Below are 17,961 nucleotides of genomic sequence, written 5' to 3' on the forward strand. Positions count from 1 at the left end.
GGCTTGGTACATGAGCACCATAATCCCCCTCCATCTGCCCCCGTTCCAGTCTCCAAAACATGCCAAGTCAAAATGAATGCTGTGCATGTCTACATTTCTTTCTACTTCTCTAGTTGTAACCACTGCCTCGGGTTGCAATAAAGTAATTACTGAGACCATATAACTGTAACAAGGGGGGTCTGGTAGCAGTTTTCTACCTTTATCCAGATATTTGTATGAATTGCTGGACTGGGGCATAGCTACCCTTATTATACTTCAGATAATCAGAGTACGCTAATTGTATTGCATTGATAATTTTTACTCTTTCAAACCATACATCACAATCGATGTAGTTCAGTAAATGAATTTTATTGTACTTCCATATCTGTAGTGTACTTGGGTTTTATGATAATGAAAGCTGTATATTTTAATTACACTGTACACGTAAAGGACAAGAGTTGAAACTGAGCAATAGCTATAAACTGTTTGATGTTATGAATCAGCTCATAGTCTGCAACAAAAATGGGAATCACACATTCATAAAGTGTGTAAAATAATATTTATAATGAGCTTAAGTTCAAATAATGTCAGACAGTGGCAGAGGCCTAAACTACACAGGTGCAGGTAGTCTCCCTGATGTCCTCTCTAGTCCCGCCCATCGGCTCCTGAGCCAGGAAGCATCAGTTTCATGCTCTGTATAAGAATTGCATCCATGAAAATGAAAAAGATGGATAAATGCAAAACAACTTGAACCTTGGTTGATAAAAAAAAAAAAAAAATCATTGTCTTCACGTTAATTTCAGGTTCAATCTAGAAATGTATTATGCTGTTTTAAAGGGGACCTACCATGCTTTTCATTATTTTCAGTCCTATATGTAATGTTACAAGGTTGGATGTCCATGTTAAATGTGGCCAATGTGTCAATTACAGAGGTAGATGTATGGAGAAGTAATCCATCGGAGTAAAAAGCATCAGCTTCAGACTGCTCTGAACACTCAGTTTTAAAAGCTTTTTTTCTACTTTCAGTCTTAGCTTGTTACTGATTTCTTGATATGATAATCTTTTTCCATGCACAGCATGCAAGATGACAATTATTATGGCGTTTTTCATTGTTTTGGGGGTAGTCATGCCAAGCCATGATTACACAGCAGGCAAAGTAAAATAATTTGTTTGCCTGTTGGAGGTATGCTGGTCGTCTGCAGCTCTTCATCAAACATCTTCATCACTGTTTCTTCTTGCACTATTCCTCCCTGCATTATTTCTAACTGTTTGCTAAAATAATCCCTTGACAACATTATACTTGGCTAAATCTAATGTTTTTAACTAGCTACAGGCATTGTGTTAGCATTGCAGCCATTCATTGCATGTTATGCTCTCTCTCACTCATTCATCAATGACTACCTCAGGAAATCATTCATATCAAGATTCTTCATCTGTTAAAAGCCACTACCAGTGGTTTTCCACTTTGGTCAAATTGAACAAGGCCTTATGGACATCCGTCATAACAAAGTATTCCAAACAGCAATTATATTGCCAAAACATATTAGGCAAGTACATGTGCATGCAGGGCATGTTAGTTAAGCTTTATCTATTCAGGAATTCTGTTAAGAGCAAAAGCTCTTTTGCAAAGGAGACCTGAGAACAGATAACGTCACCGTAAGATTCATTCACATCACAATAACAAAGCAAACATCATACACACTAACTAAAGTGGTCACAAACATTATAAAACACATCAGTGAAACTTTAACTTTCCTCAGAGGAACGTCTGTGACACACAGCCTGCGTCAGCAGTGTTATGTGTCACAAAACCTTTTGGTTTTCATTTGGGCATACACATTAACACCAGCCTAACAGCCCACGTGAGATCTGCGTCTGCAGCAGCACGTCATCTTCAGAGTCAGCATCTCACCTGTTTTTATCAGTGACGTGCGTTTCTCAGCAAAATTAGACTGTTAAAATGATTTGTTCTCACACTGACAATATACCAGCATCATTACTGCTTTTAACTACAGTTTCAATATGTATCTCTGTAGACTATGTCATAGACATGAAAAAAAGTGTCACCACTGCAGAACACCTTATGTGGAGCACGCTGGGGCCGGGAACTCGATGTGGAGAGTTAGTGACACATAAAGCTTCTTTTCTCGACTCCTGCTCACTTTCTCATTTATTATTTCAAACTGGTACTCCTGCCTGTTGTGTCACCTGCTTCCAGACGGAGATGTGTTGTTGTTGTTTTCCTTGTGTGTTTTTGGCTTGTTTGGGGAACTTGTTGTTCGCTGGTGGGATTTTTATGCTCTTGGAATGGTGACAGTGGAGTTTAACCAATGAAATAATCAATATAATCAATAAATAAACCATCCTGTGTGAGGAGTATGACGGATTCAGAAGTAGCCCCAACCAGAGACTTTTCTGTCTAAACTAAATATAATTAAAGTTATAATAAAACGATACAAAGCATTTTGCTTATTGATTGCCATTATCAAAGTCAAATTCTACAGCAGAGGATCTCTAAGTGGGAGGCAAGCCTCCCCAAGGAGTTAGTTAATATGACTTATTACATTAGTTATCCAAAAGAGATCAAATAGAATAGCCTAAATGTGTGTAACTTGGTTAAAGAGATAATTATTTCACAGAATCAGAAACCAATAAATGCCCCAGAACGGCTATTACTGTATGTACTTTGTGTAGTCTATCTTGGCTCAATTGTTAAGTGTCTGTGGGATCAAGTACCATAATTATGATCCCAGCAAACAGGAATTGAGGGAAATTAAGGAAGTAAACTAAGAGGGGTTGAGGTGAGGCCCTCAGTCTCAGACTTTGAAAACCCTTGCTCTACAGTTTGTAGGCAGTAGCAGTGCCACAGCAGAAACACTGTCTGTGTGGACATTGCATGTGTGCAAGCTGCAGAATTTCAGCGACGCACAAACACCACTCATGCAGAGGTAGGTAGTGTGTCCCAAGGTAAGTGTCTCTAACTTCAAGCTGTGTTGTAGTTCAATTTTTGTTTGAGTTTGTACAAGGAACCTTTGACGCAAACCTATAACCTATAGTTATTAGCTCTGAGCTAATGTTACTTATCTTAATTCAACTTAGATAGCGAGATATACACGGACATTTGCAGAAGAAAGGATTGACCATGAACATTGCCTTCTGTCACAAATATTTCCTCTCATCTGTCCATGACCTTTACCTGTGTGTTTGTTCTTAAAAGAGATGGATGATTGCAGCACAGTGTGTGGTAATGATGCAAGTTATTGTACTGTATCCCTAGTTGTGTGCCTATAAGATTAATAGTATGGCATAAAGTAATATTGCCATTAGAAACAGTCTTTGTCCATGCAGATGTTATCATTTGATTGTTATGATTTTACACCCCCCAAAAAATGAAGAAATTCTGATTTTATATTCACACAGTGTGTTATTTAAGAGGTTGAATTCACTTTTGCTGTATCGTCAGTCCTGTTGGGTTCAATTAAATCCCAAGTAGCAGAGAAAACAACTCATTGAATGTTGTTTGACTATGAATGAGGAAAACAAAAATCCTATTTTGTTAACTTTCATCAGAATGCTAATACCAGGCCATTTTCCATTGTTTTTCATTATCACATTATTGCAAAAACTAGAGTGCAAGAGTCAAGATAGGAGAATAGAGAGTTATTTGGCAGTTTATGCTGCTTGAAAGGCCAAATGAGAAGGATACCAGAGGAGATTTCTAATTACTCTCAAAATTAAAACTTACATTCTTTGTAGTTACATTGCAAATTGCTTTAGGTCATTCACTTCACAGCAAAGTACAAACAAGCCAAAGTTCAGCTGGCATGGGTCATTGTGGTAATTAAGGATTTTACAGTTACAACAAAACATTACAGTTTTTCTTTATTTTGCATGCCTTCAAATATTTGTTTCAATATCTGTGCCTAACAGTAGAAACCAAAATAACTAGAACGCACTCAGGGAGCATTTAGTTCTCATAAGGCTGCAAAATCCTCTAACTTTCTTGTTCACTTTCAATAATAGTGAATGTTTTAAGATATGAATATACATTACAAAGTGATAGACAATCTAAGGATAAATGTGGAAAACTGTTTTCATTCAAGTACTTGCAGTGCAACATGAGAAAAATGCACAAAAATGCTGTATGGTGTACTGGATCTGGCAATGTTAAGATTATGAGATTTTGAAAAATGTACATGTAGTGTGATACGCTAAAAAGCAGCAGAAAATCATACGTGATCAAATGAGAAAAAGACTCTGATGGTTCTTTGATGATGTGCCTGAACATCCCTTATTACATTTTCAGTTACTGTCTAGAGAATGAGTAACCGTTTCAAGACAACACTTGCTTTGCAGAGGACTTTGAGTCTGTGTATATGTCTTTTTCTGCCCCTCGCTGCTGCTCCTGCTGCTGCTGTCCCTGGATTTAATAACTTCAGTAGCCTTTCACTTATAAGGCTGTATGATTCCTTGAGGGACTCCAATTGATCAGTCAGTGGTGGGCTCTAACATCATGGCAGCCAGATGAATGGTACTGACATGGACTTCATCTAAACCACTAAAGCATACACTCGGGGAATGTGAGAGCCCACTCATCTGTTTTTATATTCTTTCTCTCTAAAGATCATCCTCAGTGAGTAAAAGATTAAAAAATAAAATAAAATTCTGCTCTTTCTACAAAGGAACTGACCTAAGAGAATAAAGAGCGATGAGCAAGCAATACTCACACTTTATTTTAGTAATTGTAAGTCTCCATGCGATTCCAGTGTAGTGTTATCTATAAAGGTTCACATTGCAGCCTGGTTGGTTTCTCTCACAGGAATAATAAACCATTGAGTATAATATGTCCTGCCTTCCAAACGTTTAAAATCATCATTACAAAAAGGATTAAAATGGCAGTTTTTTCATCTGTCACCTTTGGTTCAGATTTGATAAGGTTTAGACTAGCGTTGATTTGGTTATGGTTAAGGGAAGATTGTTAAAAGAAACCAGTGTTGATGTTGATGTTTGGTATGAGGATGGAAGCAAATGACCCAACCAGCCATCCACTCTGACCTTCTCTTTAAGAAATATGCCAAGCTACTTCTGCTGTAGCTCGTGACAGTAGAAAGAGGTAGTTATCAGATATTAGACAAATAACCAATGTGGTCAATTCTTCATCTGACACACCTGTTTTTGAGTGGAACCAAAAGAAAATTTAAGTTAAAAGCTAAATTGAAGTTTGCATAAGTTGTATTTTTTAGCCTTTTTGTAAATGCAAAATGGACAGCCTATCACTTTATATGTTGACTGTGTTACCAAAGGGGAGCTAATTTACACATCTAGCAGACACAGAGCAACATTAGCAATTATAGATGTCTTGGTCCACAAATATAAGTGGCCTACAATATTTACCCTCCGTTTAGCTCTGTTTTGGTCTCCACCAACTTCTGAGGGAAATATTCATCTCATTAGTTGTACATTTATGCTGAAGATGCCAATTAGTGTCAAACTAAAGCTGGAGCTAACTGGATTTTTCATTTATTTACTTATTTATTTATTTATTTATAGGGTTAGGGTTAGGATTATTTATTTATTTATTTTGGTCATAAACCAAAGTATTGGACACCATTTAAAATGTTTGCACCAAATTAAATGGCAATTGATCCAATAGTTGTGTATACATCTCAGACCCCCCCCCCCCCCACACACACACACACAAATGTTAACCTCTTTGTAAAGGGAAGGAATGAAAAGTGAGAGGCTAACTGAGAGGCTAAGTCATTAGGATTCATCCTCTGCTGACCATGAGCACCTGTTAAAAAAAAGATATTTTAACTCAACCAATAGTTGCTGAGGTATTTCAGCCTACACCAAATGGAGGACTGAATAATCGACATTGCCATCCATAGAGCTCGGAGTCATACTGCTAGCATGGCTAAACTATTGATTAATGCAGCCTAAGATTCTTTTGGAAAGCTGCTGGAGGCTTGTGGCCCTTGCCCCTATTGTTCTTGTCAGTCCAATACCAATATTCATAGTATTAATATTCATATGGAGATTTTCCTTTCAACTAAACTCCTACTTCTGTATTTCTCTTAGAAATAGGCTTATTTCTTGGGTGGGCATGATTGTTTCCTCAGCAGGTTTGCAGATAGGTAGAAATACATCAATCTTCTCTGAATATGGTAATCAAATTAAACACTGATCTTGTGAGAGTTTTCTTCGTGTTTCTCACCAGGCAAAATGAATAAATGTTTCATAAACCAATACCTCAGTATGTCTGTGGTGAGTTTGCTGCCACATTAACATTTTTTTTTTCATGTGGCCATTTGAATTGTTTTACCTGGATCTATTTTTAATACCCACTCACATTTCCTTTTAATGAGTGCTTTGGCTGTGAGACACTGGCAGCTGTCGTCCTTTAACATCACAGGCACAGTGTTACCTGGAAAATATGCTGCAGATAGTTGTGTTCAGCATGTAGAGGCTTTTGAGTCCAACAAAATGGGTTATTGGCATCTGGAGCAAACAGCATGATTTGAATCATTATTAATTCATAGGGTGTCTTTATTGTGAGGCCTACAACCTCTGTTTTTATGGCTGTTGCTGTTTCTGCGGTCTGGGCCTGTGGCCAGGACGTGACTCAGTTTCCAGTGTTTTGATCTACCTCTGCATTTGGAGACTGAAAAAGGCAGCACACTGCATGAGGCCACATTGAAACAGAAAATACACACTGTATATTCTGCTCTTGTGGTGAAAGCCTACTGAAGCCGGACTTGTTGCTTCATGCCTCAGTAGATAAAGAAGTTTGTTAGCTGTCAGGCTGATACATCTGTTCATTTCAACAATGTGGTCAAGAGATAGTATTTGATTTGACGTTAATTCAACTGAACATTTTTGGACACTTGATTCAGCCTCCCATGACTGGTTACCAAGATCTGTTATGTGTGCTTGTTTGATCTCTACACTCGGTGCTAGGTGACTATGTTCTTGATTGGTTTAGTTTTTAAGTGACTTGCTGTAAATTGCTGTGCTTAGTTAAATGGTTTAATTTTTAAAAAATTTGAGCCCTGATGTACTTCTGTAATTATGTTTTTTCCCTGCAGCTGTCACAACAAGTGTGAAGACGTGTGCATAGCTGAGTGATTTACTGTGTGTGATTCTGTGTGTTTATGAACACAGTTGTTGATTAAAAATAATTCTGTTGTACTTCATTTTTTGACCTTATCATCATTTTTGTTGCTCTGATGTCAGTTAATCAGCATCAAAGTGATGTAGCCAACCATGAAATGGCCTTATCTGAATATCCTGTCTGATGTTATGTAACAGGCCATTGGCATTCAAGACTTTGTGTCTTTCTTCTATTCACCATGTAGCAGTTTCTTAATTTTAAACATTTATGTCCACTGAGTACCTTGAAGAAAACTCTTGTTGCTACAATCCTGAAGAATTACGGAGTGCACATTATCACACTCCACTCTCTGTCCTTTCCTGGCCAGATAATTTGAAGTTCTCTTTTTATAAGGAGAGAGTAACAGAATACTAAGGGCCAAATCCACAAAGAATCTGCCAGGTTTTAAGGTCTGATCCACAAAAGATTTTGTGTTAATAAAATGCCAGTGCAAACACGCCTATAAAGTTTTGCAACTGAGTGCAATTTGCCCCTGTTTTGTGTCTCCTTGAGTGAGCAGAGCGGTTTCCAGTGTTTCAGGCTTTCCTCCACATGTCATCACAGAGATTGGTCCAGAGGGCTTCTGCCACTTGAATCTAAGTATGTGGTATTTGGGGCGTTGGCATAAGCGCCCGATCCTGTCATTTTTCTGCAACATAATGTTCTTGAAGACATTCAGCAAGATGAAACAAACAAACACTAAAAGCTCTGCCATCTCTGATATAGTTGTAAACTCATGATGTAGACTTTAAGGAGTTCTTTATGATGTTAAGTAATTGCTTTTTTAAGTAGATCCGTCTTGAGCTTTTTTTGCAGTTTGCGGTCCTGTTTTAACATCTGTGTTACCAAAACATTTAGTCTTAAATTAAGACTTCAAACATTTTAAAACAAGACAGAATTCTGCCAGTGGTGTGAACTATATTTACCCCGGTTTCAGAAATGTTCCACATTTTGGAAAGCATCTATTTCAGGAATTACTACACATTTTTACCCCCAATGACCGATTCTTTTCTAGGACTTAATAGACTTATAATAGAAAGCTGGTGATTATTTTTTACATGATAACTGCTCAGTATCATAAATACAAATGAAACATCCTGTGCATCATACTTGGCATATCAATTACTTGGCACATCAGTCAAGTCTCCATGTCAGTATTAGAATGAGCAGAGTCTTTTGGATGATGTTCTTCATGTATCCACTGTTGCGCTTCTATTACTGTATCTTGTGCTTGACTGGCCAGGTGAGACTGATACACCCAGTCATGCAGCTGACAGTTGGAACAGTATGTTGTTCTCGATGCCTCCCTACCTGCATGTTAGATCAATTGTTGGATTGCTGTAGAGGCGCAAAGCGACCTGTGGCTTCGTTCTTACCCACAAGATTAGTTCTGTGATAAGGGCAATGGGAGACCACTTTACTCAATGACTGGCAACAAGTTTCTGTACAAAAAATGAATGTACAGCACTGCCCCAAAAGGTTCAGTCTCCAGTGGAATTTCTCAAGGACTTTCTGAGCTGGGACCTGATTTATTTTGAATCAGGACAATTTATATCCTATTTTTATTGTATGTGTGGTCTGTCAGTGAGTTTTTGCAGAGAGCAGCTTTAAAACACTGACATTGTTTTTTCCCCACGTATGTACAGTTTGACTTTGGATATATATTTTAGTTAGTGGTGTAATTTTTTTAATTGCATGTATAATCAGTGCTAATCATGCAATCCAATTAGGCTTTTTTAAAATCATTTTATTATGTGTGAATGTGACCAACAGTCATTTAATTAAATACATGATTTTTTCATCCGTGTTGAATTAATGGATGTGTCTTGCTGCCACCTTCATGTTACAGTTGTGAAAAAATTTAAAAAACACAAGACATGTTTGTGAAAACAAAATCTCCACCATATGCAAAATGCTAATTTACCCACAAACAGATTTTTATAAATAAACTCAAGGGAAATTGTTCTCTCTTGTCTTGCCTGCCTTTTGTCATCACACAAGCAAACTTTTCATGAAAACAATGATATGAAGTCAGAGAGACAGGTAAAATAGGCAAATTGAAAGGAAAGTGCATCCATCAACTCTTTCTTTTTGTGTCAGAGCATCCACACATTGCAAAGTCTTATTTATAAATGCCCTGTGCCCTCATAAAAGTAATGACAGGTTTATATGTTCTGCTTTTAGATGTTCTACACAATTCACTACAGTATGAACTAATGCACATTACTGTGTAGTCCACAGTATTTGATACACAATAGTTTTATAAATAAATAAATAACTTGCCAGAAGCATTGTCTTCTGCCAGTTACATATTATTACCACTGTTTAAGTTGAAGTTAATCTTTTGGTTTTAGTACCGGGGCTGTTATACCTCATACACAAGAGTCACATACAGTACGTGTTTCTTACACACTACTGTGGTTCAGGGATGAAACAATTGGACCAAAACTGATCTTGTCTAATTATAACCAAGATGACAGTACAAAAGTGTTTTGTTTTAATGTTGTGATGATAAAAAAAATGTTTTTAATACAGTCAACGTAGCTTTTTGTCTCTTCTGTTGGATTTACATATTGTTATATTTGGTTAATACATTCCTCTCGTTCATTATAGTAGAAATTTCACTTTTATGTAAAGCTGCTAAATATAGAATTTGTCACTAAGATGATGTTGGCAAACATTTGAATCCTCTGTTGTTCTCTTACATCAGCTGTCACAACAAACCTGTCACTTGTACAACCCATTTGCAGACAGCAGAGGAGGAAAAATATGGATGAATTAAACTTAAGAAACATATCACCTAAGAAGAGCATTGATGTTATGAGATTCTGCAAAACCCTGGATTATCTTCAATTTTTTCGTATGCTTGGTGCCAAAGTTTTAAAATATGTTTACTTTGACCAGTGTCTGTGTGTATGGCAAGTATAGTCGCCCACATTCTCCCTACATGCATACTACTCATTGCATTAGCACTAAACTTTTAAGCTGCTCTGCCCTCTGTTCACTAATACCCTCCCACAGACAAAGATTGTCCAATGATGGCTTAGCAGCAGTAACTGTACAGTATAAAACCTAAAAAATTGTCTGGATTTGTCCCTGTAACTAAGCAACTGTGCTTGATGAGAACGGGGAATTTTGCAACAGGAATGAGCTAGCAGAACAATGCAAAACAATTGCTAACACAATTTCTTTTAGTTTTTTTGTTTTAACAATTGTAAATTAGATGATCATATGTATATTACTAAGGTAAATGTGAAACTTTATGGAGGTTTCATATTCTTTCAAACCTGACAAAATGGTCATAAATCCATTTTCTGCAATATTATATTAAAAGTAATAAGTACCTTGTATCTGGGTATACAGCAGATGTAATAGGATAAGGGTAGAACAAGGCTTTTCCCCTTCAGCTTGGTGCAATTTCTGGTTGCATATTGGCATTTATCAATACGGGATTGATGAATATGATTGGAGAACAGAGTGCTTTGCTTCAGAGTGGTATTGATTGGCTGAGGGGTTGGGCCTCATGCCAGTTCTCATTAGTGGTCTCTGTCCTTTCACCCTTCTTTGTCTCTCATCTCTCTCTCTCCTGCTGACGTGGGAGCCGGGTGATTCTAACTGATGACAGTCCTAAGTGCTTTAATAGAAATGTATTGATCACAGGTGTTGTGAGCCATTTACACAGCTGCCTGGACACACACACACACAGAGCACATGGAGAAAACAGGCAGCCTCTCTCCTACATGTGTGTGTTACACTTCAAGACTCACACTCGGTCGCTCCCAGTAATTCCAAGTACAGAGCTGGTTTGTACAGTGGACAGGGTGACAGGGTGACCCTGGTGGTTAGACAGACCATTTTACAACCAGAGAATCAGAGGTTCACTGGTCATCCCACCGTATTCAAGTTGTCCTTGAACAAAATACTGACTGACTACCTTTCCCAGAGCTGCAGCTCTTTAATGTGTGTTCTCATATATTTGACAAATCTGACGGCTCAGTGAGAAAATGAATAATTATCAAACCATTATGAATTATTTATAATTTAGAAAATTGTAAAATGAAAATAGTCATTGAAACTTAATTTATTTCCTATTTTTTTTATAAATGTCACTTTTCACACTGATTTTTTACATTCCCTTTTCTTTGAACCAAAGACCATGAGATCACTGCCCTAGTTATTAACTCATGGAATAATTAAATTGTAATTGTAATCTTTCCAAAAAAGAAAAAAAACAACTCTAAACAAATCATACAAGATAGCAAAAATTATTTTGTAACCTGAAGCTTAAAGTTTATTCTTTAAGCCACAATCTTACCACAATTAATTTCGTACCTGTTTGGTAGCTTTCAGTCTTTTTAAAAATTTGCATCAATTAAGTTCCATCTTTTTCTAAATATGAGCCTTAGTTTTTTGTATTTTATGAGTTGATTTATTTCCAATTATACTTTCCAATCAGTATTTTTTGTGGCTTGCTGTTATTTTGACATTTATCTTCATTCATTCAGTTCTGCTTCCATTGTCTTTTATACCTAGTTGATAGTAACAACAGCTGCAGTCTGATAGTTCATGGTTGTTTCTTCTCAAATGGATCGTTACCAGCTCAGGCTGACCACCGCGCCCTGCCCTCTGACCTCTCATCCTGTCCACACTGCGTGGTGGTTTTGGGTCCAGCCTCAGAGTCAGCGACCTTGGCCAGCAACTCCACTTTTAATCAGCAGTTCTCTCCACACGGGCAGCCCCAGCCAGCCGCTTCCTGCACCTTAATGAGTCGAGAGTCCCAGGCCAGACCCAGCTGCAACTCGTGCTGAAGCTTTCTTTCCTCCTTTTCACACCATAGCCGAGTGGGCGTACATCAAAACTACATCCAATGAAGCACATCACTGTGCAAGCTTAGCAGACAAGTCTGAGGGATTTTAAAAGGCTTTGAGAGTGACATCTGTTTCTTGACACTGTCTTTTTGGAATGTTAATTTAATTATAATGTAGAAATAATATTTCCTTATTGCATTGCAGTCTTGATTCGTGATTCGTAATGCTCTGTAGTTAAAAGAGCTTCTAGACACTAACAGCAAATGCATGTTGTTTTCCCTTTTAATCGGGTGATTTACAATGATTGTCTTTGCTCATTGCACCTGGTGATTGCCTATATTGTCCACATCTATCTTTTAAACAAAGTTTGAATATTCTATCCAAGCTGTTAGAACTTTTAAAATTAACTTTGACCGGAGGGCGTGCTGGTGGCTTAAAGATAATCACATCAAGGGCAAGGAGCCTGACCTGTTTTTGCATCAGTAAGTTTCTGCTTGGAGAAAGCACTCAATCGGCAATTGTTGTCTTGCCTTTTGTGTGAATGTGAATAGCACCTTATTGATTGGAGGCAAAATGTTTTTAATGTTGTAGATGAGATTTCTGGATTGCTAGCTAATGGGAAGATGGAAGCTCACTGCAATCTATTTTCAAGTCAAGTTCCAAATTGAAAATCTTTACAGGCATAATTAAGGCTTATCTGAAAGGAATGTCAAAACTTTCCAATTTTTTCACCCCCACCCATCCAATCCTGATTGTTATGTGTAAATACACAAACACATTTAGAATGGTGATGAGTGTATGCAGAAAAAGTAATGAATATAAAACAGAAAGCAGTATTGATGTTTGATCCAACTTAATGGCAGTGAAAACAGAGTGTAAGTAATTGATATTGTAATGTTCTTTCAGTTTCATGGTGTTAATCAAGTCATTTTCTAGAAGTATGTGTGTTTTTGATGTGATGTAACTACATTATCTGTATCCCGATGGAGACATTCTCTTTTCGTCCTCTGGTTGGGGTCCAGGGTCACTGGATTAGCTCCCTGACAGGTGGGGCTACACTGGAGTTCAAAGCCAGGGTCTTCCACCTGGGGGATGACCTGGATTTCAAGTAGCCGTTGTGGTATGATGTTTGAAGCAAGACTGCTGAGAAATTACTCAAATACCCTTGTAGGACTCTCTTAATACCAAATGGAAGCATGGAGGCACACATCTGAGGAAATCTTGTTTGACCTTCTGTTGTGCTGGATTTCCGGTATATACTGGATTAAAGCTTTACAGCTGCTTTTGTGAGCACAATAGATAAAACAGGAATCTCTCCTCCTCAATGATGCATCTGTATTGAACATTTTTGAAGCACTGTGTGTTCTCTATACTGTATGTACAAAGTGCATGGTTCTCTGTACATAAAGACTGATTGGCATGGAAGGCTCCTGTGTATTGAATATTGTATTTATAGTAAACCAAGCCTTTGCCCTTTATTTAAGGTCATAGATATTATAAGTGTGTACAAGTATGTATAAGTGTGCTCACATGTAGCATTTATTTCTTTAATAGATTCCACAAACCATTATGTATGGGACTGTTCTGTTATTTAAAAGTCCCTGGCTAAGTATTGACTGGAATAGTGATGAAACCAACAGTGAATGGATCCCATTAACGAGTATTGTTTTCTGCAGACTCCCATTGTTGTCTGAAACTTAACTCAGAATCACAGCAATTAGCCAGAACATTGCACTGGGCAGCATGTACATTAATTATGATAAACATTGGCATTATAGTTCAATTTGAATCAATCACACATCATTTAATAATGTGCATTAATTCACAGCTCAAAATAGCCACAGTGTTTTGTTCTCTGTGTGTTTTGGTAGTGTTTACTAAAAACAACAATTTAACCTTTTAATGATATTAAACTATTTGTGAGCTTTCAAATATTTCCATTATATCTTCCAATTGGCTTGGAGCTGTGTTCTACATACATTTGCATTTTCACTTTTTTAAATGGGATTTTGACAATATAAACAACATCATAAAATAAGACTAACATAAACACTTAACAATAAATAAGAAAAGCTGTATACATAACAGTCTCAAACAATATTGTTGCTATAATGTTGTGGTGATGAAATACCAAGAAGAACGAAATTAACTTCATTCATTCTAACTGTTGTCGTATGTTTATGCTTCCAGTTCATGTGAAAGCGGGAACCTGTGAGGTAATTGCTGCACACCGATGCTGCAACAAGAACAAGATCGAAGAGCGATCCCAGACCGTCAAATGCTCCTGCTTCCCTGGACAGGTGGCGGGAACAACAAGAGCGGCTCCATCTTGTGTAGACGGTATGCCAAGCTTCTCATTAAAGTTTTGGTAATGATTTGAGACTGGCTTCTGATTAGGGTAGAAATGCACTGTGCTGCAAAACTGTCACACCTGTTACTGTGCCTCTGGTGCTCATTTCAATGAGTATTTGGTGTATGAGAGGTTTATTGTATGAAAGAAAAATATACTGTTGAGATTTTCATGATCCTGCTGAAGTGTATTACAAAGGCTTTATAATCTTCAAAATCAAAATGCCCAGCAGGTCATTCATTCATCTCTTTCTCCATTGTTGAAGCTGTATCAGTTCAGAAGAGTAGAAAGAAGGCCAGGTCATTTAATATCATGTCAAAAGTGGCCTCTGTTTCAGGTGGATTGATCTCCAACTCCTGTTTTCACTGTAATGGCTCTGACAGGGGCTTCCTCGATTTTGACAGTTCTCTTTTCACTTTAAAAATGTCAAGGGAAGCTGTTTCTCCCCTGTAGGACTCCTCGGAGGCACTTAAGACCTTGACACGCCAACCTCTGCTGCTCACGTTATTACCCCTCCCTCATACAAACATTCACCCTCCTCTGAGCACGGAGCTGCTCTCAACACTCACTGGCTTGACATTGACCCACGCCCTGTAATTCAGCCCTGAAAACACACCGGGGCAGGACTGACGGGTCTCCACTGTCAGCCAGAGATCAAAAGACACTCTCTTCAATCACTGTGATGTGTATAAAAACCGAAAGCGCTTGTTGTTGCTCCAACCATGGCAGAGCGAGGCTACACTTTCAAACAGCATGTTGTTAATTGCCTCCAGTAGCCTTTTTATGATTTTCTTTCTTCCCTCACAGCATCCATAGTTGCACAGAAGTGGTGGTGCCAGATGCATCCCTGCATGGATGGGGAAGAGTGTAAAGTGCTGCCAGACCTCAAAGGATGGAGCTGCAGTACAGGAAACAAAGTTAAGACAACCAAGGTTGGTTTCATTCATGCAGTAAATCTATATTTGTGGGTAGATAGAAGACATTCGTAACTGTGCTTAGAAGTAGTAGATTTCTTAGATTGGTTACAGACAACAAAAGACTGCAAGAGTCAGGGCCTCAGATAACAAAACATGACCCTATAATAATGGAGGAGTGCTTGAAGTTTTTGGAAAATAAAGAAATAAAGGCGAGAGAGCACTGGATAAGTTGTTTTTTACTTCAGAGTATAGAAGAGTAGGAGGCAGCAGAAGAGGAAGATGTGACTCACCGGAGAGTCAGTGAAGTGTTTATTGAAGCGATCGGCTTACAACAGTAGGATGAGGGTGAATTAAGTTCAACTATCTATTTAACTACATTTCATTGTATTGTGCAAGTCTAACCATAGTCAGTTCATCGTGTTTTACTTAAGTTGCTAATTTAGCAGACCCAGATCAACTAGTGTGCAGTCTTGGAACCTAACAGCTAATTGTGCACAGCTGGGGAGGGAATGAGCAGTACTGTGGAATAGATGAGGATGCTCTGGTTTAGCTGTACACATATACACATAATGGTGTTTCATTATTAAAGACAAATAATTATCCTCACAAAATAGATATATTGGTATAGTTTAAGGTGTTCAGTGAATATTTTGTCTAATATGTCTCTCCATGGTGAATATTCATTATCATAAGTACTACAAATTTTGTCATAAATACTTACACCCGGCCAACACAACCTCTACCTGAGCTGCATCTGTACGTTGCTGAACTGCTGCGGCTCTGCTACTGCCAGTCCTATCTTTCTACATACAATAGTAATATGTGAGATGAAATCTGCTTTCTTCCTTACGGACATGGTGGGGTCTAGTTTTGGGTTCTTCTGTGTCAGCCACATATACTCATCACACAGGAAGGTCTTTACATTTTTTAAATTGATTATTCTGCCTGCTAAATCCCTGCTGTCACCGTTTCAAGTGATGAAAATCTCTCCAGACGAAACTAAGTTCCCCAAACGACCCAAGCACACTCAGACAAACAAACCTCCAAACTAACTGTCAGGAGGGAAACTGACAACAAATAAGGAAAATAACAACACCAAATCTCCATCTGGAAGCAGGTAAAACAACAGGCAGGAGTCTCAGTTTGAACTAATATCACAGAAAGTGAGCAGGAGATGGGAAAAGATGCTCAGTGTCTCTGACTTTGCGCTTGAGTTCCCCGCAGAGAGCCCTGGCATGCACAATGCAAACTGTCCTGTAGTGGTGACACTTTATATTTTTTTTATCTCTGTGTCATATTCAATAGATTTACACATTGAAACTATAGTAAACAGTGTAATGTTTCTGTTTTGATGTCAATATGATTATCAACAGATCAATTTTATTTAGTTTCATGTGGAAAAAATAAGCAAGGAGCCAAATGTGTAGATGATGCACAGCTGCAGGCACGTATGAGGTGCGGGCTGTGTGGCTGCTCTAACCTGTTAACATGAGTATTGAAATGCTCACAGAGGCTGTGTGTTCCAAGCATTAGTGATCAAAGAGAAACCAGCTTAAGCATTGTTGCTTTCCTAGAGGGTAAATGCCCCAGTGTGGTGTGATTTTATTGCACACTTATGTTACCCTCTAGCTACTGTTGTCATTCAAAAATACAGTTAATAACTGAGTTGAAGTTTTAATATTTGGAACATTTCATGCTTTTAGTGAACAGTGGTAGTTCAGAGATGACAGAAAAAAAGGGAGAGAGAGAGACATGGAAAGTCATATAACAAAGGTCCACTGCAGGAATTGAACATCGTGGTTATGTGACATGAACCTTAACTACTAGGCGCCAATAATTAAATCAAACGTAAAAAATTATCAGTATTTTCCATTATGATAAGACGTTTTGTTAAAGTTTCATGATATAGTTTTTTACTGGTGTACGATGCAATTTTCAGGGCAATTAAACTGCAATTTCACTTAGTTGATTGAAAAGTGATTAGCACTTAAAAACACACTGTAGTTTGATGCCTATTCTGTAATCCTTCGCTTTCTTCAATAAACATTAAATACTTTCAGGGTTTTCATCACGAGCTGAGATCTGAGCTTGTTTTTATACAGAGCTGATCTGCAAAACAGAATATTTAGTGTCATAATTATTCATGAATATACATGATGTGCCACATTAATATATGCAACAAGACATTTGTCTTGTCTCTGCATGGACCTACTGTATAATTTCATAAAAATATGAATTACAGGGTTGAAAGAACATGTGTCAGATGTATTCTCCTGAAAATAATAAGACCAAAAATACAATTTATGCTGATAACAAAATATATGTATATAAATGGATAAAGTACATATTAAAAAGACATTTATAATGAGATAAACAATTCCCAGTTGGTGGTTTAGGTGAGAAATGAGATGCAGTCCATGACAGCTTTGTAAATAGAAAATCAATTATCACTTCTGTAATAAGCAGTGTGATTGTACACCAGTGACTTCATTGGTACAAATTGGAAGCCACAGCCTCTCGGGATTGACATAACAGAACATTGTTGGTGACTGTGCAGAATTTCAGCTCACATGTCTGCTTCTCGTCGCCATGGTTTTAATGTTAAGGGTAAGAAAGAACAGGCATGAGTAGGGCCCTGCCTTTAAAAAGTCAGCAGCAGGCTTGCATATGACTTCAAAAGTGCCAGAGAGAAGCAAAACAAAGGCAAGCGAAGGCAAGAGAAAGACAAACAAACAACAAACAATAATCCCTCCA

At 37.8% G+C, this 17,961-nt stretch overlaps 1 protein-coding gene across 1 annotated transcript in view; it reads left to right on the forward strand.

Annotated features, from left to right (window-relative positions):
- tafa3a (TAFA chemokine like family member 3a) overlaps positions 1–17,961 on the forward strand; it is a 102,173-nt gene that overhangs the window by 16,182 nt on the left and 68,030 nt on the right. Inside the window, exons 3-4 of the mRNA XM_053315562.1 lie at positions 14,131–14,280; positions 15,098–15,222. Of these exons, the coding sequence (XP_053171537.1) occupies positions 14,131–14,280; positions 15,098–15,222 (275 nt within the window). The remainder of the gene's footprint in view (positions 1–14,130; positions 14,281–15,097; positions 15,223–17,961) is intronic.

This window comes from Scomber japonicus, chromosome 3, assembly GCF_027409825.1.
Source record: "Scomber japonicus isolate fScoJap1 chromosome 3, fScoJap1.pri, whole genome shotgun sequence".
Taxonomy (NCBI): domain Eukaryota; kingdom Metazoa; phylum Chordata; class Actinopteri; order Scombriformes; family Scombridae; genus Scomber; species Scomber japonicus.